This window comes from Cucurbita pepo, chromosome LG19 (assembly GCF_002806865.2).
Source record: "Cucurbita pepo subsp. pepo cultivar mu-cu-16 chromosome LG19, ASM280686v2, whole genome shotgun sequence".
NCBI lineage: Eukaryota > Viridiplantae > Streptophyta > Magnoliopsida > Cucurbitales > Cucurbitaceae > Cucurbita > Cucurbita pepo.
Window position 1 is genome coordinate 2,272,568 of NC_036656.1, and position 21,747 is coordinate 2,294,314.

Below are 21,747 nucleotides of genomic sequence, written 5' to 3' on the forward strand. Positions count from 1 at the left end.
CGCGTTCCTTTATCCAATCGATGTGGGACCGCCCCCAAATCCACCCCCCTTCGGGGCCAGCGTCCTCGCGTTCCTTTATCCAATCGATGTGGGACCGCCCCCAAATCCACCCCCCTTCGGGGCCAGCGTCCTCGCGTTCCTTTATCCAATCGATGTGGGACCGCCCCCAAATCCACCCCCCTTCGGGGCCAGCGTCCTCGCGTTCCTTTATCCAATCGATGTGGGACCGCCCCCAAATCCACCCCCCTTCGGGGCCAGCGTCCTCGCGTTCCTTTATCCAATCGATGTGGGACCGCCCCCAAATCCACCCCCCTTCGGGGCCAGCGTCCTCGCGTTCCTTTATCCAATCGATGTGGGACCGCCCCCAAATCCACCTTCGGGGCCCAGCGTCCTCGCTGGCACACCGCCTCGTGTCTACCCCCCTTCGGGGAACAGCGAGAAGGCTGGCACATCGTCCGGGAACCTGGCTCTGATACCATTTGTAACGACCCAGATCCACCACTAGCAGATATTGTCCTCTTTGGGCTTTCCCTTCTGCTAGGGGAAGGTTTCCACACCCTTATAAATGGTGATTTGTTCTCCTCCCCAACCAATGTGAGACATCACAATCCACCGCCCTTCGGGACCCAGCGTCCTTGCTGGCATTCTTTCCTTCCTTCAATCGATGTGGGACCGCCCCCAAATCCACCCCCCTTTGGGGCCAGCGTCCTTACTGGCACACCGCCTCGTGTCTACCCCCTCTTTGGTATCAGAGCGAGGTTAGTGTAGGTTATCTGATCTCTTGGAATCCTTAGTATGCTCTGTGGTTGCAGCTCTGCCTGATCTTCCACATCAGAAACGATTTCTTGAGATTAGTGGTGAGTTTCTTTTGTGTCGTGAGAAGTCTGTGACTCTGCAAGTCTTGTGTCAAAAGAACTTGTTTGGTATTACTAAGGTATGACCAACACGATGAGTGATTTCCAAATCGTTGGAGAAATTAAGAAACTCAACAACAACAACTACAACACGTGGGCAACATGCATGATGTCCTATTTACAAGGACAGGATCTTTGGGAGATCGTTGGCGGGTGTGAAACTACGCCGCCAGAGGAGGATTCTAACGACGCCTTGCGCAAATGGAGAATCAAAGCAGGCAAAGCAATGTTTGCCTTGAAGACTACCATCGGAGAAGAGATGTTAGAACATATTTGGGATGACAAGACACCGAAAGAAGCATGGGACACATTCGTGATGTTGTTCTCAAAGAAGAATGATACGAGGCTACAACTTCTGGAGAATGAGTTGTTGTCAATTTCACAACGTGATATGACGATTGCTCAGTACTTCCACAAGGTCAAATCGATCTGTCGGGAGATTACTGAACTAGACCCAAAGTCCGCCATTGTAGAATCTCGAATGAAGAGGATTATAATCCACGGATTGCGACCGAAATATCGAAGCTTCATTACTGTTGTACAAGGATGGCCCACTCAACCATCACTAATAGAGTTCAAAAATTTGTTAGCCAGCCAAGAAGCCATGGCTAAACAAATGGGAGGCATCACATTGAAGGGTGAAGAAGAAGCACTCTACACAAGTGAAAGTCAGAGCAATAATAGGTCGTCTACCAAACCTGGATACAATGGTGACAAAAGAAGAAGCCACCAAGGAACTTCACAACCCGAGAGAGCTCAGAAGAACGACAACAAGAGTTTCCAAGGAAAGAGATTTTGAGGTATTTGCTATAATTGCGGGAAAAAGGGCCACATGTCTAGAGATTGTTGGTCCAAGAAAAAGTCTGTTGAAAGCAATGTGGCAATCTCCAAAAAGGAAGAGGATGAATGGGATGCAGAGGTACTATGTCCAATAGTAGAAGACGAGCAAGCACTCATGGCAATGATGGAAGAGCATATCGATTACGAGGATGACTGGATCATTGATTCAGGATGCTTAAACCACATGATTGACGATCAAAGCGGTGCAATAGAAGAGGGGTGGCCCTCAGAGAAGGAAGTATTACCAGGCCTTGAGCAAATTGAAGAAATTCTTCTACAGAACACGGGGGAGCAAACTGAAGAAATTCTTTTACAGAACACAGAGGAGCAAACTGAAGAGATTCTTCCACAAAAGACGGGGGAGCAAATTGTACACATTTGCTTAAGTGCTGATGTGCCTGAAGATTCAAGTGACACTAGTGTTGGTGAGCAAGAAGTGACTCAACCAAGCGAGCCTAGTGAAAATGAAATGACACCTCAACAACTCAGACATTCAGAAATAATCCTAAAGGCAAATCCAGAGTATGCCAACGCAGTAGAAGACGAAGTTAATGAGCCGGAGACATATGAAGAAGCATCACAAAACTCAGCTTGGCAGAAAGCAATGGAGGAAGAAACTATAGCCCTGGAACAAAATCAGACTTGGGAGTTAGTGCCAAGACCAAGAGATACCAAACTCATCTCTTGCAAGTGGGCTTACGAAATAATGTGTACCCCGAATGGATCAATCGTGAGATACAAAGCTCAGACTATAGATTCAAGGTTCTCTAAAGAACATGGACTAGACTATGATGAAACGTTCAGTCCATTGGCAAAGATCATTATCGTACAAGTTCCTCCAGTACTTACGGTAAATAAAGATTGGAAATTATGGCAGATGGATATGAATAATGCTTTCTTGCATGGAGAGTTAAACAGAGAGTTCTACATGAACCAACCGAAGAAATTCGAAAATGAAGTTGGAGTCATTGATCAATATATGCAAAATCCGAAGAAGGCTCATTTGGATGCGTCTCGACGAACCTTGAGATATGTCAAAGGTACAATCAATTACGATCGTTTATACAAAAGAAGCGAAGACTGGAAGCAAGCTGAATATAGTGATGCTGACTATGCAGGAGACCATAATACTTGGAGGCCAACCACTGGGTATGTATTCAAGTTTGGTTCAGGAACAATTTCTTGGTGTAGCAAGAGACAACCAGCAGTATCATTATCAACTACAGAAGCAGAGTATAGAGCAGCTCAGGAAAATACATGGTTAAAACTTTTGATGGAAGATTGGCACCAGAAAATTGAGTATCCAATACCACTTCATTGCGACAACCAATCTGCGATTCACCTAGCAGAAAATCCGGTGTTTCATGCTAGAACAAAGCATGTGGAGGTGCAGTACCATTTCATTAGAGAGAAGGTCCTAAAGAAAGAAATCGAGATGCAACAAATCAAGACAGATGACCAAGTGGCAGACTTGTTTACAAAAGGGCTGAATACTGGCAAACATGAGAGCTTTCGCTGTCAGCTCAACATGGTGCAGCGAATGAGGACTAGTGCTGAGGGGGAGTGTTGAAATATCATCACTAGCCCAATAGAGTCAAGCCCAATAATTGTACTAGCCCAATAGAGTCAAGCCCAATTATTGTACGAGCCCAGTATATTTATTTTTGTAGAGATTTTAGGAGGAAGAGATCTAGATATTTTAGGAGAAAGATTCAAATTTGTTAGGTCTAGATTGAAATCGGTTAGGTCTAGATTTAGATTGGTTAAATATAGATTGTTTACTCTTAGTATAAATACCTCTCCACCCTACCTACGTTATTCATCCAAGAAATCCAAAAACAATAAAAAGTAGAAGTATTCTACAGAGTGTCCTGTATTCTCTTCTCGATCGGTGTTAATAAAGAGTGCGAGTGTTTTCCACAGTGAGTTGTGTTCAACATTTGGTATCAGAGCCATGCCCTAAACTTAACCATGCCAATAAAATCCTCAAATATCGAACAAAGAATGGCGAGCCTCGAAGGTGTAGTCAAAAGTGACTAAAGTGTCGAACAAATGGTGTACTTTGTTCGAGGGCTCCAGAGAAAGGAGTCGAGTCTCAATTAAGGGGAGGCTATTCGAGAGCTCCATAAGCCTCAAGGGAGGCTTATAGTGTGCTTTGTTCGAGGGGAGGATTGTTGAGGATTATTGGGATTGAGAGTGTCCCACGTTGGTTAATTTAGTGGAAGATCATGGGTTTATAAGTGAGGAATACTATCTCCATTGGTATGAGGCCTTTTGGGGAAGCCCAAAGCAAAGCCATGAGAGCTTAGGCTCAAAGTGGACAATATCTTACCATTGTGGAGAGTCCTGATTCCTAACCCTTGTTCATGTAGAAGGGTCACCTACTAACCTTATATAATGACGTTCAAAAAGAGATGTTATAGTCTTATAAAATACGATGAGGTCGGCCTCAACCTAAGGTATCGATCATTAATGCCAAGCAAACTACCTAAATCTAAATATAAAAAGGTTAAGCTACCTACACAAACTCCTAGAGGTGAGAATCATATAAGAGAATTGCTCGGAACTTCAAGACCTCTTTAGAGGCTTAAATGGCTACAGAGATTTAGGTTCGAACTTGTCCATCTAAATCTTCTAGGATAAGAATGTGACGAGAGCCTATAAGTAGGTTACTTACCGAATATTCTTATACTCATCCTATCATTTTCGTTTTTTGGGGTTCAATGACTACCAATTGAGATGGGAGAGCATTACAGAGAGATCATAATGAAGCATTAGTCCATTTGTAGATTTTAGGTTTTTTTATATATTTTAAAATTCTATAATAAACTTTAACAACATTAACTTATAATTAAATTTTGATTTATTTTTAATTGTGATATTACTTGATTTAAATTACGCAAAATTTAGTCAAAATTTTATTTATTTTTGTCTTTTTCGTCTTTTCGAAGCCTAAAAAATTGGGTCGTGACATAAAATATAAATAATAAAAATATAATAATTTAAATAAATTGAAATGAGTTTGGAAAAGAAAAGTAATATGAGTTGGTAGGTGAAAAACTAGAAGCACTCACCAAAAAAACATTTAATTAATGGGGAAAAAGTGGAAGCAACAAAAGCACTTACACTATGCACACTCACACATGTCCCCCCTCACTCCATACATCAATATTTCATTTTTTTTTTTATTTTCCTTTTAATTATTTAATATTATAAATAAAGCTGCCAAATTTAATATTATAATAATTCTCGGTGCTCGTTATTTTTCAATTTAGTCTTTATAATTTTAAATTTAGAGACTAAATTTATAATTTATGTAATTTTATTTTTATTTTAATTATTAATGATGAAACTTTTTAAGTCACTTTTTAAGGTGATTAATGTGTGTAAGTACCATGAAAATCTTGCTTTTTCCTTAAACCCACCAATAACATCTCCTTAATGTCCCTTGCTGTTTGGAACTAAGTTTCCTAATCCCCATGTGTTTAACTTATATATATATAATTTAAATACGAACATATATGTTTTAATTAGTTAATTTATATATATAATATGTTTAAGAAAAGTTTTTTTTTTTTTTTTAATTTAAAGGAATGAGTTATTTTTCTTTTTGAACGACTTTAGTTATCGTCTTTTTGTGAATTGTAAGCTTGTAAATGATGATTTCGAGTCGGTAATAAGGTCGGGTTCAAATATGTGATTTAATCATTTTTAAAAAACAATTTGACAAAAAAAAAAAGCTTAGATTCTTGTCTATCTTTTTTGTTTCTTTACTCTATTGGCAATAGTGTTTATAATTATTATAGCCAACTTTTTATTGGGATTTTCACCAATATATATATATATATATATATATATATGTTCTTGGATCAAAATTTTTATAGAGCCAACAGATTGTAAGATGAAACCACCCTACTCTTTCAGCTAATTACTAGCATGTGATGAGGGATTTCCCAAAACTAAAATAATTATATATATATATTCTATTCGACTCGACATTATCTCTACTCGGGAGCAAGGTTATTCAATGCAACATCGCATCTCATCTTGTCATCTTTGTTCCCAATCGTCATCCTAAGTTTTGGGGTGTCGTTTGGTCATTACAATTCACTCTGTCATGCCATTGAAAACAGGCCCATGTGTCGCTTATCTCAGTGAAACATTTCGAACATTCATCTATTTAGGTTCTATTGAGTTATTGACCATTTTGTGTCCATATCGTGTCATTTACGGGATAGTAGGTACATAATTCAACCTTCGACACGTGAGCCAGGATACAGTACCAATACACTCGTGTCACTAAAAAAAAATCATTTTAGACACTCATTTTGAAATAGTTGCCCTCCCTGTAACACATGTGCTAATGGTTTGGGAATTGGCATCTCTCTAAACTTGTGTGGGAAGAATCAGCTCCACAATCACCACACCCACCAATTACACCTCAACACTCTTGACCTTTCAATTTCATTCTCTTTAATTCTCTGCAATTTCCTGCTCCTTTCATTATCACTACCTCCACTACTACATCCCTACGCCTCTCTGATACACCTATTTCAAGCATTTTCCATTGTTCCTCTCATTTTACCTTCTGGGTCTTCCATTTTTCCATTTGGGTCTTCTTCTTTGCCTTTGATTTCGCATTTTTCTTCGTTTTCCCCAAATGGGTCGTCTTCTAATCAAGCTTTTCTGAAGGAAAACAAGAACAAACCCCCTCTGTTCTTCGCATTCAATCCAAGCTCGGCCATGGCGGCGATGCCAGATTTACGGATCTGAATTTGAGCCTCTAGGGTTTTGTTTTGTTTTGTTTTGTTCTTGACGAATCTTCCTAGAGCCTCTAGGGTTTTGTTTTAATCCTTTCATGACCTGAAAATCTCTCTGCATTTCCAGTCTGAGAGAGATTTTCCGCCATGGAATTTCTCTCACCGGCTTCGTATCTTCGAAATTCCAATTGGTTATTTCAAGAAACAAAAGAAACCCAATGGACCCCTGAAGAAAACAAACGATTCGAGAATGCTTTGGCCTTGTACGATGAGGACACTTCTGATCGGTGGCTCAAAGTCGCCGCCATGATCCCCGGAAAAACCATCGGCGATGTGGTTAAGCATTACCAAGAACTTGAAGAAGATGTCTGTGACATTGAGGCTGGCCTAATCCCTATTCGTGGCTATGACAATCGCCATTCCTTCACATTGGAAAGGGTCGATAGCAGCCATGGATTTGATGGTTTGAGCCATTTTTATGGCGCTGGATTCAAGACAGGGACCTCTACTACACCTTCTGATCATGAAAGGAAGAAGGGAATTCCATGGACTGAAGAAGAACACAGGTAGTTCTTAGCTCTGTTCTTTGCTCTGTTAGTGTTCTGGATTCAAATTGCTGTCTGTGTTCTTGTCTGTTCTAGATTGTGTGTTTTTTAATTTGATTTGGGGGTATTTGTTGGTTTAAAACTACAGGCAATTTCTGATGGGTCTTAAAAAATACGGTAAAGGAGATTGGAGAAACATTTCTCGTAATTTCGTTACGACGAGAACACCGACACAAGTGGCTAGTCATGCTCAAAAGTACTTCATTAGACAGCTGACTGGAGGGAAGGATAAGAGAAGATCGAGTATCCACGACATAACGACCGTTAATCTCCCCGATATGAAATCCCCATCTGGAGACAGTAACAGACCACCATCAATGGCTACACAGCTGCATCAGCTTTCCAAAATGGTCGGTAGGGCCGAGCAGCCACTCGACTGGAAACGTTCGAATCAAGGGATGGCTAGAGTTCTCGAATCGACCACAACGACGACAACGAACGGTAACATGTTAGATGCAGCTCAGCTACTGGATCATAACACTAATCATGGATCTGCTATTGCACCTTACTATACTATTTTTGAGATGCCACATTATGGATGAACTTTTTGTTTTACTTGGACATATTTGATTGTTAGAACTTAGGATTGGATCAATTGCTCTATCATATGATTGTGTTTGATATTGTTTGAGTGGATCATGAATGAATCACGGTTAACTTCATGAACTACGAGGCTGGAACTGAATGTCTAAATGATTAGACCGCCAGTAGATATTGTCTTCTTTGAACTTTTCCCTTCGAGCTTTTCTTAAAATTTTTAAAACGGGTCCGCTGATTCGTTTTCTGCTCCAACCGACGTGGAATCTCACACAACTAGCGTTCATTCTAAGGACGATATTAAATTTAACAAACCCTACAACATGCATATCACTTACTAACCCACAGACCGACATTATTATATAATTGGNTTTTTTTTTTTTTTTTTTTTTTTTTTTTTTTTTTTTTTTTTTTTTTTTTTGTCATTTATGAACTGGAAGAGTTTGACTTGAATGAATGAAATACTTTTGACTATTAAAAAAATATATTTAAAGAAAAAGGGAAAAGGGGAATGCAATTTAAATAGTAACCTAATCCAAATGGAATATTCGTAATAGTGGTTTTAAAAGTCTTTGCTTTGTTTATTTGTTTGATAACACACTAAGGAATTTCAACTTAAAATCAACCATTTTAAAACTTTATTTAATATTAAAAGGAAGGTAGCCTTGTTTCTCCTCGATTCTTTTTATTTACGCTATAATATTAATATTTAATTTAATTAGTCGAAATATTAGTATTTTTTTAAAATAATTTAAAGTATTATGATAGTATAGATGTCTTTCATATATTATTTGTCACGTCACGTTAGTGTTCTTTAAAAAATGAGGAGTCCACAAATATTACAAAACATATATATATATATATATATATATATATAAAACGATAGTATAATCAAAACGTGTATGGTATTCATGTAATACAAGAAATTTTTATGATCCCATCAAATATTTGAATCATCTTAGCTAAAAAATACTTCAATTTATATATGTATGTATGTATATATATATATATATATGGGCTTTAAATGGACTCAGGCTAGTGAAATGTTGTGGGCCTGACGGTGTTAAGAAAGGCCCAAACCCAAAAGCCTTTGGAAGGGGTTTTTTTTTTTCAACCTATATTTAATAACTGTCATAATTTGAAAAGAAAAAAAAAAAGGCTCAAATTTATGCAAGAATTTTATTTTATTTATTCCTTTAAAAATTTTGCACTTCTCTATGATTAATAATAATATTACTATTATTGTGATTTTATGGTCTCATAATTAAATCATTCAATTCAGATAAATAATTATACCATTAATTATGTTAATAGGTTATTGGTAAATTATTATTATTTTTAATTATTAAAAGATTAAATTATACGTTAATTACCAATGGTTAACNTTTTTTTTTTTTTTTTTTTTTTTTTTTTGGGAAGAAATGAAAAATAATAGAAAAAGTAACAAAAGGCTTTCTATGGGCCTTATTCCTCCCATTTTAAATTTAATGAAAAAAGAACATCGAAAAAAAGAAAATGGTGGTGAGAGAGCTTTGAACTCTCAACCTTAGGATAACTCAAAGCTATGAGACCTACACACTAGCCAACTACTCCACCACCCCGAGATGTCTAATGATCTAATGTTATATTTTTGGAAGAGATGAAAAATAATAGAAAAAGTGACAAAAGTCTTTCAATGGACCTTATTCTCTAAAAAAACTCTATTAAAGAAATTGGGGTGAGAGAGTCTCGACCTCAGGATAACTCAAAGTTATGAGACCTACACGCTAGCCAACTGCGCCATCACCCCGAGATGTCCAATGACCTAATGTTAAATTTTTGGAACATTTTTAATTTAATGAAAAAAAAAAGAAATTGGGGTGAGAGAGGCTTGAACTCTCGACCTCAGGATTACTCAAAGCTATGAGACCTACGCGCTAGCCAACTGCGTCACCACCCCGAGATGTCCAACAACCTAATGTTATATCTTTGGAAGAAATGAAAAATAATAGAAAAAGTGACAAAAGTCTCATCGTAAAATTAAAAAAAAATTCAAACTCTCAACACCTCAAGATAACTCAAAGCTATGAACCCTAGGCGCTAGCCAACTGCACCACCCCCATAAAATGTCTAATGTTATATTTTGGAAGAAATGAAAAATAATAGATAATATGAGGTTTATTATCATTTTAACTTAATAATTAAAGGTTTTTTCTTTTTTTTAATTCGTAAGGAGACCATATACATATATATATCTTTTATTCAGTTGGGCTAGAGTAGAGCCCATCAACCTGACTGATATTAGGCCCATCTTCTTGTGTTAGAACCCGAATAGACTGAAAGTGGGCTCGAAATTGCAGCCCATCAAGATATGGCAGGCCCACTTCTGGGCAAGACTCCAATTCCCTTTTTCCTCAACGCAGACATTTTTTAGCAGTATTTTCAGCTATTTTTTTTTATTTATAAAAAATAGTAATTATAAAAACTATTCTTTTAAAAATATATAATTACAAAAATTATAAATATTCCCATAGGAATATATATATATATATATATATATTTTTTTTTTTTTTTAATTACAACTTTCATAATTGACCTTCATTATTTTAAAAAAGAAAATAATTATGTTAGTGATTTTTTTTTTTACTAAAATGTTGGAACTAAAAATTAAAAAAAAAAAAAAAATTATTTGATCATATATTCTATTAATTTTACTCAACAACCTTTGGTCTATTAAATCTTAGGGAGGTAGCCAACCTGAATTGAATTCGTTCTTTCTTATTTTTTTCAAGACCATTTTTTTCAACCCAATTTGTATTTTTTTTTTAAAAAAATCAATGAGAGAGAGAGAGAAAATGGCAAGAGAGAGCTAAAACGTACTCTATATATTTGGTTTCTGTGTGTCTCAAAAAAGAGGGAAAAAAATGTCAAAAATAAGGTCAAGCAGAGGAGTGAGTTTGAGGTCAGATGAAGGCACCGCCAAGCCAACAACTCTCCAAAGAAACAGGAAAAGGGTGATCACAGTGTTGTGGGTTTTCCGGCTGCCAAAATCCGGCAGATTCTCGCCGGAAAGTTTCCTCCGCCGCGTAGGAGCCAAAGTGGCCAAAGTTGTACGCTATGTGTCATTGAAAAAGAGGTCAGAGTGTTCAAAAAAGGCCTCCGCCGCTACTAACTTCAACAGATCCCATTCGGTGTCGGATTCCATGGAAGAATCTCACAGAGCTGAAGCTGTCAAAGATTGCATCCACTTCTTCAATTCCTCTTCTTCTTCAGCTGTTTGATTCCCACAGCTTCCTTTACCACTGATTTTCTGTAATTCTTGAGGTAAATTTCTTGGTTTTTACCGTGTGTTTTTTCTCTTTCTTCCTTTTTTAATTTTTATTTTTAGTTTGCTTAGCTTATTGTTATTTATTATTTTTCATGTGTGTAGTTTTTTTTTTTTTTTTTTTTTTTTTTTTTTTTTTTTTTTTTTTTTTTTTTTTTTTNTTTTTTTTAATTTTAAATTTTAACTTCTGCCTATTTGAATGAATTTCTAACTTTCAAAAATTCATATTTTAAAAACTTTGTAAGATTTGAATTTTGAATTTTATTTTTTTTAGTAATGATTCTCCGTGACCTTTTCGAATTATACCAACCAAATATTTAGACTTGTTTGAAAGTAATTTATAGTGTAATTTAATACGATTTACTTATCTATGATAGTTCATTAAATATATAATTAAGAATAATATGAAAGATTAATAAATTTATCGTGTAATTCAACGTGATTTATTTATCATGGATAAGTAAAATAAGGGCAGAAATTCATTAAATACAAAAATAATAATATGAAGATTAAATAAACCCAATTCTATAAAACTTTTTAAAAGCAAAAGGGTGGATTAATTAATTTTAGGTTTATAATTGGATTTTAGTTATTATTTTTATTTTAATGAGAAGAAGTGGGAGTAGAAAAGTTTGTCAAATTGGGTATTTTATTTCAGACAAACAAAACTTTAATTTGTCTCATTACGTACTCAAAAAAGTTACCCTCCATTATTATTATTATTATTTTATTAATTAATTATTAAAGAAATGCTGTACCTTAGTCCATAAATTAATTAAAAATATGTGCAATACATTCTATATAATAAGAAGTCAAATCAATAGAAGTTCATTTTTATGAATAATTAAATAAGAGATATTATAATTTAATTTTGAAAGCCCAAGGACAAATATACCCGTATTTAAAAAATGAACCAAAAGTGGATTAATATTTTTATATAATTTTAGATGACATGGAAAATTAGGTCAATCTTAATTTCTAGTTGAAAACTATCAATGATTGAAGTTGTAATTTGTTTAGAATAATAAATTTAATAATCTCTTTTTTTTAATAACCATATTATAGCAAAAGTCTTTGAAACTAGTCGTTACTCCAACGATAGACTATTCCAATTTAATTAAGATACAATTATATAAATACGTGGAAAGTACCAAGCTAGAGTACGGTAGGGGCATAAGAAATTTTCAGTAGAGATCGAAAAAAACACCAACGGCGAAAGCACTTTGTTGGACTAACACTAACGCCGAGAAATAAAAGATAGGAGAATAAATGAAATTAGATACCCCAATAGTCCTAACTGAGATGAGATGAATACTAATAAATGAGGGAAAGATAGCAATAATTACGTATATAAGGATGTTTTTGAGAAGTTCTAACCAATTCGAATTTGAATTGTAAGTTGGAAAGAGCATTAAATGGGTATCATCAATAATTATAAAATAAAATCCAAAAGAAATCTCCTCATCCTTTTGGAGCTGCAAATCCAATAATTAAAAGCAAATGTCTTAAATTTATATGGAAATTGGAGCACCATTGTAGCTTGAGTTGAACCTTTCTTGGGGGCCCATTGTAACCAAACCCCACTGAAACTTCCCCCTCAGCACTTAAGACTCATTGAATTTGAAGTGTCAAAATCACAGCCATTCAACTCTCCATCTCCTTATAAATGCATCTCATCTCATCATATTAAATTTAAGGGCTTTCATTTATATTCCATTTCTATTTTTGTTTTTAATTTTTAGTTTACTGTTCCTTCCTACTTGATTCAAATAAACATCTCCTATCACCACCTTAATTTCCGTCCTCAATTCTAATGAATAACAATTTCGAATGAAAGATGAACTACAATATTACAACTTTCGAAAAAGGCAACTCAACTAATCTTATGAAATAACGGTCCAACTCTATTAAAGTTTATTGCAAAACGAGCTCATAAGATACTAAATCCGACATATAGCTACCATGACTCGCCCCATTTACTTTCTTTTTATTTATTCACAAGCCAATTAAAAATATAAATAACTAAAAGTCTAACTTTTAAAAAAATGAATTGCAAAACAAAGAAATGATTACTAAATAATCATATTTTTAAAGAAAATTTCAAAAAAATAAATAAAACAAAATAAAGAAACTAGATGATATTTATTTTCAAGAGCATAAATTGTCTGCACATGAGCACTGACAATTTTTTGAGGAGATATAAAGTAGATATCATATTATCAAGCGTCCAAATCTTTCCTCTCACTCATATAAACTAAAATGAAGTTAAAAATCAAAATGGTTGTCCATATAAGAAACAACAAAAACATTTGCTAAATTTCTTCATTGAAAAAATGGCATCTTTTTCTTTTGAATTCAAAGATAAGAGGAGCATCAACAACTTTTTCAAAAGCCTTCTAAACAAACAAAACCTTCAAAAGTAGAATATTTCCATTGTCACAGTCTGGAGGGGCCACTCCATGCAAAGGATTTCATTGCATATTATCCTTCTTTGACACACTATCTAAGAAGAATACTTACTTAAAGAGGGGGAAAAAGACACAAGATGTCCAAAAAACAAAGTATTTAAGATTCCAAATTCTATAAACCACTCAAAACAAAAGATGTAACAATCAAGTGACTAAGATATGGTTCACTGACTAACAAAGATCAGCGGTTCAAGTTTTGAGAAATATAGAGAAAAATTGAAGTAAATCATATAACCAAAGAAGGAATGAGAAATATTGAGAGCACCTGGTTCTTTTGTAGAGTCTTGCTTTGTGCAATGTAGGAGAAACATAGTTGTTGAGAAAGAAGCCGCGACCGCAGTTATAATACGTATCTTCAACCGACAAGCAAACATAAGATTTAGTTTCCTGATGAAGCTGCAACACTAGCGGATTTTGCATCCTCTGCTTTCTCGTGCTCTTTATTTAACATCTTTACATTTGTTGATGAGAGATAATAACCATCAGATCATGATTCCAGTGAATATATTACTATTGCAAGTACCAAATTAAAGAGGATGTTACCTTGTTTCTAATCAAGTTATGGAGTGCAATCACACTTCGGATCAAAGAAGAGAGATATATGACCAGCAACATATCATTGGTTTTTACTGCATAAAGGGGTTGATATAGATCAAGTTATGAACTACCTAAACACAACTATCCCATGACCAGCATATTTAAAGGCTGCGATTTATTTTACCTGAAAATGCTTTAACCAAATCAGCCACATTCAGATTAGGAAACAGGTTGAATACATCCTGTAGTCAATGATACAAGAAAATACACTGTATTAAGAATCCTCAAAGCATATATATGTGGGCTGTTCCAAGCCACATGTACTGAACAGATTCGGCATTACTATTTGCAGACAGACAAACAAAGGGGAAGTGGATTCATCCATTCTATCAGAAACATACCTTAACATGTTGGGGAAAGGGATATTGAAAGAGATAGGAATATATCAAAGCTGCACTTTATTGTTATGGTTAAAAGTTACACAATTCCAATATTTATAGACTTATACACTATCAAAAAAAATAGTAAATTATAAAAATCCTAGATAAATTTAAATCTACTAACCACCTCTTAAAATCTTGATACTATACTTTAAATCATATTTCAACACTCCCCCTGATTCAAAGTTGCAGATGTCAAGTAATCGTTTGAATTAGCAGAATTTTTCTTTTGACAAAATCTTAATAAGTATGTCTGCTTTAACCCATATAATGTCTGTCTCAGTTTGTATAGCTTTAACCCGTATAATGTCTGTCTCAGCTTGTATACCTTTGTTTCTTTGTCTTTCTTTATGAATCCCTGTGGTGCATTACATAGACCTCTTTTTGTAAATCTCTACCAAACTAATAAACAGGCCACCGCAATGGACTGCATGTCCCAGGTAAATCTCCATAGAACTTTTCATTTGGAAAGTCAACCATATCCCATGTTCCATTTTTTTTCAATGGCTGCATCTCTTCTACCGTGGATTTCTCAATGGGCTGCATATCTTCTACCGTGGCTTTCTCAATGGGCTGCATCTCTTTTATATTTCCAACTGCATCTCTTTTATATTTCCAAGTTGCATCTTAATTCTTTGCTGCATTCTCTTTTATATTTCCAAGTTGCATCTTAATTCTTTTCGTATCATCAAGCTCTTGGAATAAGGATTAGGTACCTGTCATATGGTTCGACCATCAGCTATCAACAAACTATTAAGTCACCTTTCTTTGGATTAACACGTCATGCAAGGCTTTTCTTCTTCTTCTTCATTTTTTTGCTGTGAAATTCATTTGTTGATCTCTATACAAACAATTAGCTTTTGTGTGCCCATACCTTCTGCAATTTGTAAGACCTTCCTCATATTACTTTGTTCATTGAACTGCATTTGTCCATCATTTCTCCATCTATCCCTGTTATCACTACCACCATGGAAGCTGCGAAATTCTCCTCTTCCACGACTTCTCCCTCCTAAATGGATATTTTCTCTTTCATTGCCTTCGTTGTTGGCTGTCTCCTTCACTTGTAGTGTCTTCATTTCTATCTGATGATCTATTGATTCTTGACTCATGTGCCTGAAGCGAGCCCATCAGTTCATCAACGGAGAGTATCGATAGATCCTTAGCTTCTTCTATGGCAGCCACCACATGGTCAAACTTTGGAGTTAAAGCTTCTCAACACCTTTGCAACAATTGTTTCATTTGAAATTTTCTCTCCATAGGTACACATTTGACTAGCTATTGCCATTGCTCTTGACAAAAAGTCCAATTGATTCGCCATTTGCAATTTCACTGTTACGACCTTTGAATCTCCCTGAAACTCCTTCCATAAAATTGACCATGCTTGCTTTGATATGGTTGCTGCTGCAATTCGTGAAAAAATAGTCTCATGAATTGCTTGCTGAATAATGAATAGAGCGTTGACATCATTTTTCTTGGTTTCTCTTAGTCTCTCATTTTCTTCTACTGTGGGTTCTAATACATCAACGAACCCGTGCTCTACCAAGTCCCACAGCTCTTGCGATCTGAGCAAGATCTTCATCTTGATGCTCCACCACTTATATTTCTCACCATTAAGAATAGGTAACAGCAGTGCAAAGAAAAAAAATCAAGTACTACCATTTTCGTTGGGTGAAAAAATATAATCACTCACTTTGTTGATAAAGAACTTGGCTCATACCAAATTTATTGAGAAAAGAAATATTGAAAGAGATAGAAATAGATAAAAGCTGCAATGCTTTATTATTGTTTTCTCGAGGTAAGCAATTCCAATATTTATAGGCTTATACACTAACTAGAAATAATAAATAGTAAATTATGAAAATCCGAGATAAATTCAAATCTACTCACAATCTCCTGTAATCTTGGTACTTTGAATACTTTGAATCATATCTAACTACTTTAAATCGAATACTTTAAATCATATTTCAATATAACAGACAGGATGCATACCATGAAAACAATCAAAGCACAGAATAAGAGAAGTTCGAGAACAATGGGCTCATTCAGCTTAGTAAGTAGCAGATGTTGTTGGAAAGTAATAGGGCATTGGAAGAGAATTTAAAAAGTCTCACCGGTTACTGACATAATATTGAAGTTGTTTCCTCAGTCTGGGTGTTATTTTAAAGCTTCTTTAGGATGATAGTTTTCACATAGAGGCATGATATACTGTAGTTGTAAGTGGAATTAAGACTTTCTGTTTAATATGCTGGTATGTCTAGGGGGAGTATGTCTTTATCTTCTAACCTTTCTTTCCAACTTATAACATAGAAATCACATCTTGTACTGTATTCAATAAAAATACAATATGGGAATGCATAAAAAAACAATGAGACGGCAAGCAGAGTGGACATGTCATAAATTGAACCTGTAAATAGTATAGAATCTCATGATTTATAGGAAGTTTTTCATCCACAACAAGGTCAAGGTAACTGCGAATCTCTCGCAAACTTGAATCCAAACCTTTTAGACCTGTAAGCTTTCCAGAAACCTGCAAAATGAAACTTCATTCAACTCCAATTTCTCCGTGAATTTTTTTTTGTGAGCCATAAGGCACTCCCAATTACTTGATATATACTGAGGTATCTTTCATTTTTTCTCAATGAAAGTTTAGTTTTTCATCAATACACACACACACTTTGAAGTAAAGGGGAAGTGTAAAGATGAATATGGAAGTAATCTGACAGACCTCAGTAGCAAGCGTGCTGATGGCGGCGTCTTTAACATCTCTTAGTAAGTGTGCAACTCCTGTTGATGAGCAGGGTGAGAAAGTTCAATTCTTACATGAGATACCCCATAAATAGAAATGCAATTTTCTGTCCCACAGGAATTACCAATTTCCTCAACCTCGTGTGCTCCAATTTCTGAAGGCACATGCACAAAAATCTTTTGGCTCTTCTGAGTAGCATTCTGTGAAATATGAGGCATTAGTATCACTTTAAAAGAGTACAATTGTTCCTTACTACATCTTCTCATAGCCTTCCTACTATCGTGATCCATCTTTCAAATCATTTTACTCCAATTTTCATGCTATAATACACAACTGAGTGACATGCCTATACCTCCTGAACTTCTTCAACATCGCAATAGGCCTTGGTAGGTAAGACAAGATCCTCGGGTTCCAGATCAATAACTACGAAAACAGGATTCGGGACGTATCTGTAGCAGAAAAGAATAATTGAAAAAAGAAAACCAAACATCGATTATGCACATCCTTTATCAATCCTCGATAGATCAAAGTTGAATTACAAGAATTCATATTGAGTACGGCTCCCCATGTAAAGATAGAAGCACATCCCTTTATTCAAAATATTCAAACCAAATGCAGATAAGTGTTCTTACTTGTGGAACAATTGGTGAATATCTAAATCATTTTCCTGTAATGTTGGACCACTACTATACCAGCCTATGATGTACTCCTTAGCTGATACAGTTAACAGGAAGATAATTAGAAATTCAAATTGAACACAGGTAACTAAGAAAATTAAAAGATATTAATTAAAAATAAACACTAACCATTTATTCTTTTGAACATTGAAAACATAGATTCAAGATAGTCGTGGTCAAGAAACCATATGCTAAAGTCTTTCTCATCCTCCTCAAAGGCCACTGAAATGATGCGAATATATAATTTAAATACAGTCAGACACTTCGCATATTAGAAATGTGCTACAATTCTGAAGAACCTCTGGCTAATCGGATGTAAATGTTCTATAACTCTCAACAAAATCTAGAAAATCTCTCTCAAAAAAGAAATGTTTAAACTCGTTCAACAAATTAGCACACAAATGAACTCGAGCAAAAATTGAACCCGACAACTAAATATAGATGACTAGAAGACCTGGATTAGTCTCAATTACAAATACATTCGAAAATGACTAACTATTAGAGCACTTGCAGCCAAGAGGTTTGAGCCCAAATTTAACAATCTCAACCATCAATGAAAATTCACTTTAGAGAAATTCCAAGAAAAATTATCAAGAAAAGTGCTTCTTCAACTTCAAACTCGATGGCGTTTTATCTAGTTAACGATAACAGGAGAAGAATTCCATTTCATACAAAAGCAATACTCAAGTTCAGTAATGCAAGTCCTAATAACAAGCAGCAGCAGCAGCAGCAACAACAACAAACCAAAGTTGCTTCAATGCAAACCACAATTTCACATAAAATCCCGAATCCTACTTCAGATAACAATCAGTAGAGCCAAATTAATGCAGTTCCTAATAACAGAGCCCTAGTTTCCTATACAGAGCACAACCATTCTAACATTTCCTCGGAAACCAAACCAAGCCAGAACCTCTTAAATCCAAGCAAAGAAACTCGAAAACAAGAACCAAAGCAAGTTGCCAAGAAAACGAAATACAGACCTGCATAACTATTGGTGACATCAACAATTCCTCTGAATGAACTTCCGAGTAAAACTCCAACAACTCGTTTACTGGTGTCCTTGGCAACTCGGTAGAAGTTGTCGACAATGCTGAGCAATACCAGAGGATGAACAACTACTTTCTCAATGGGACGTGATGATGTTTGCTGCGACTTAACCACGTCCATGGCGAAATCTCAGGCGCCGTCCGGTGATGCTTTTGCTCGCCGATGTTCTTTGAAGAGCTTTCTTCTTGACCAAGCAGTTAAGGTCCTCAACCTTTTTCTGGTATTCTCCAAGTTGAAGAGCTTTCTTTTTCTTTCTGTATGGCGTTTCTTGATCTCAATTGGTGGGAAAAAGGTCTCCCAATATGATGTATTATTTTGAAATTACAATAATACCCTTATATTATCCCTATGTTTCTAACTATCCCTACAAACAGGTCGAGCCTCTACACGACTTTTCCTCTAATATTTTAATATCTCAAAATAATTATTAAAAAATGTTTTATATTTAATTTAGAGAATAAAAAAGTAAAAACAAGAATGATGATATAATTATTTAATATTTTAATTTTTGAAAATTGTATTTATTTTCCGATTTTCATCTAACTTTTACTGAAATTCAAAAATAAAAAACCAGTTTTTAAAAGAGCCAAAATATATATATATATATATATATATATATATATATATATATATATATATATATTAACTTAAATTTAAAAAATATTTATACAAATCTTAAAACTTTAAAATTATTTCAATTTGAGTTATATTCGTTTTTATATTATTGCAGCAGAAAATTTAGTTAATTATTCTACTCTCCAAAATTTGTATAAATATTTACTTTAACAATTTTTGTTTAAATTCTGCAATAAAATAAAATAAAAAAAAAACTTCTATTCCATTTAAACTATATTATATTTTCAATTTTTTGTATATACTTTTTTATTTTCAAAATTTTAGGGTTTAGCTAAAAGCAATACTTATTCGACTAAATTTGAGAATTAAATCCCTCCACCTTCCTTTATACACTTGTCAATCTTTGAAATAAATAAATAAATATATTACTATTATGTTAATAAATTAATATTATAGTTGTTAATTAAATATATATTTTTCACTAGTTCCAAATATTCTCATCACATATATAGTTGAAATTAAGAAAAAAAATAGTTTTAATTCTTAAAATATGGAGATTTTTTAATGTACAATTATTAATTTAATGAATAGATTACCGATTTATTATTTCAAAGATTATAGTCTAGTTTTCCAAAAAAAAAATTACATTATGATTAAATTTACTTTAATCAACTATATCATAAAGTTATAATATATTTGTGAAAACCCATTTGATTGAAGGTTTACATATCAATTTTGTCCAATTGTAAAAAATTATCGTAAAATATTAAATCTTGTAAAATTAGTCACGACCCTTATGGTTATAAGACGCATAATATTGGGTTGCAACTCGAGGTAAAATCCCAAGTTGTGTGGAATCTTGGAAAGCATATTAGACTCTATCAATTCACGCACGAGAGCGATATTGAGTCGAACTCGTTGAATTAGCAAGCTATTTACACATTCCAAGTACTAGAGGTGAAAGAAATAGGACCGAACCAACGAACTGAGCCCATATCTGTTCGGTTTGATTTGGGTCGGGTTTTTAAGCCAATTTAATCAAACCGAGCCAAACCGATTTAGTTCCCAGCCTTGCCCCAATGCCGACTGGCACCTTCTCCCTCTGTGCAAGCTTAGGTTCTTTTTCTTCAAAACTCACAGGATTTACATAGCCCATTTTCTCTTCATTCTCTCTCTTTTCACCTCCTCAGCCTCCTATTTACCCTTCTTTCTCTCCCAAGAAATAGAGTTCTGAGAACTTCAAAGACTCTTAAAATAAAATAAAAAAATTGAAACCAACCCACCCTGTTTCAAAGCGAGCCAATTCAAACTCAACACAGATCACTTCTGGTTGGGTCAGTTCAATCTTATACAAGGCCTGACATGTTTCACCCCTACCAAGTATAACACGAAAAAAAGAAAAAAAGAAAAAAAAAAAGAGTAAGATAATAATAATAAGGTATATACTCTCGATCAAGAGGTTAGAAGTTTAAATACTCCCACCCCTCCCCCATATACAGACAGCCAAATAACACAGCAAGTCATTTTCCTCCCTATTCTCAACCGACCATGCAAACTATGCTTCAAAAAGTAAGTTTCTGAAGCACCAATTGGGGGCATAAATCAACTAATTAATTTACCATAATGTTACAAACAGAACCATAAATTAGTTATTTCAGATCTAAACAGACTATACTCGTAAAGAAACCTGAAGCCACAAGAAAGGTTTTTCTTTTTTCTTATGTTTTTGTGCATATTCTAGGTGTTCGAAGAGGAAAGGGAAAACTATTCAATGTAGTGACTGCTCTTCCCCAACTATATTGGATGTATAATTTCTCCCCTACATCTAACGTATAGAATCATCATCTGCCACAACATTCCACTGATATACAAAGCATACATATAATCCAAAACGTTTGCATGTTTGTACCCCCTCTCCTAACTATTCAATTATTCCAACCTCTCAGATAATTTCAGAAGAGGAGGGGGTGAAGGGATTATGGTACAAACATTTAGGAACTTCTATCTGAAACGCAAGGCAATAGAAATAATGCGCGAGGAAATTACCATGTACAACCATTCTAGTTGGTCTGTCAATCTTTGCATTGTAGTGTTTTGAAGTGGGACCGTGGGACAAACCTGAGAAGGAAAAGAATCAAGCAAAAAAAATTAGCGAAGTAGTAAAAAATATGACAAAATCCCTTCCGAATACGTTCCTGTCCAGTCCATACCACCGTTTCCGCCCTGCTTCTACCTTGGTCAAAGTTCAAAAACTGAGCAGTACACAGCAAAGGAAAGATCACAGCTGTTAGAACTC

The 21,747-nt window shown here is 34.9% G+C and overlaps 3 protein-coding genes across 3 annotated transcripts; 2 read left to right on the top strand and 1 right to left on the bottom strand.

Moving 5' to 3' along the window:
• Positions 1-6,136: 6,136 nt before the first annotated feature.
• LOC111781160 (transcription factor DIVARICATA-like) lies at positions 6,137-7,788 on the top strand. The gene is made up of 2 exons (XM_023661612.1): positions 6,137-7,080; positions 7,208-7,788. Exons 1-2 carry the CDS (start codon positions 6,662-6,664, stop codon positions 7,659-7,661), a joined length of 873 nt encoding a protein of 290 aa, XP_023517380.1. The 5' UTR covers positions 6,137-6,661; the 3' UTR covers positions 7,662-7,788.
• A 2,771-nt stretch (positions 7,789-10,559) lies between these two features.
• LOC111781626 lies at positions 10,560-10,916 on the top strand. The gene has a single exon (XM_023662315.1). It carries the CDS (start codon positions 10,560-10,562, stop codon positions 10,914-10,916), a length of 357 nt encoding a protein of 118 aa, XP_023518083.1.
• A 2,413-nt stretch (positions 10,917-13,329) lies between these two features.
• LOC111781508 (26S proteasome non-ATPase regulatory subunit 7 homolog A-like) lies at positions 13,330-19,086 on the bottom strand. Its single transcript, XM_023662147.1, has 10 exons — positions 18,809-19,086; positions 17,958-18,050; positions 17,784-17,865; positions 17,504-17,600; positions 17,276-17,351; positions 17,131-17,189; positions 16,810-16,932; positions 14,150-14,207; positions 13,972-14,057; positions 13,330-13,879 (listed from the first exon to the last, which is right to left on the bottom strand). Exons 1-10 carry the CDS (start codon positions 18,993-18,995, stop codon positions 13,808-13,810), a joined length of 933 nt encoding a protein of 310 aa, XP_023517915.1. The 5' UTR covers positions 18,996-19,086; the 3' UTR covers positions 13,330-13,807.
• Positions 19,087-21,747: the final 2,661 nt, after the last annotated feature.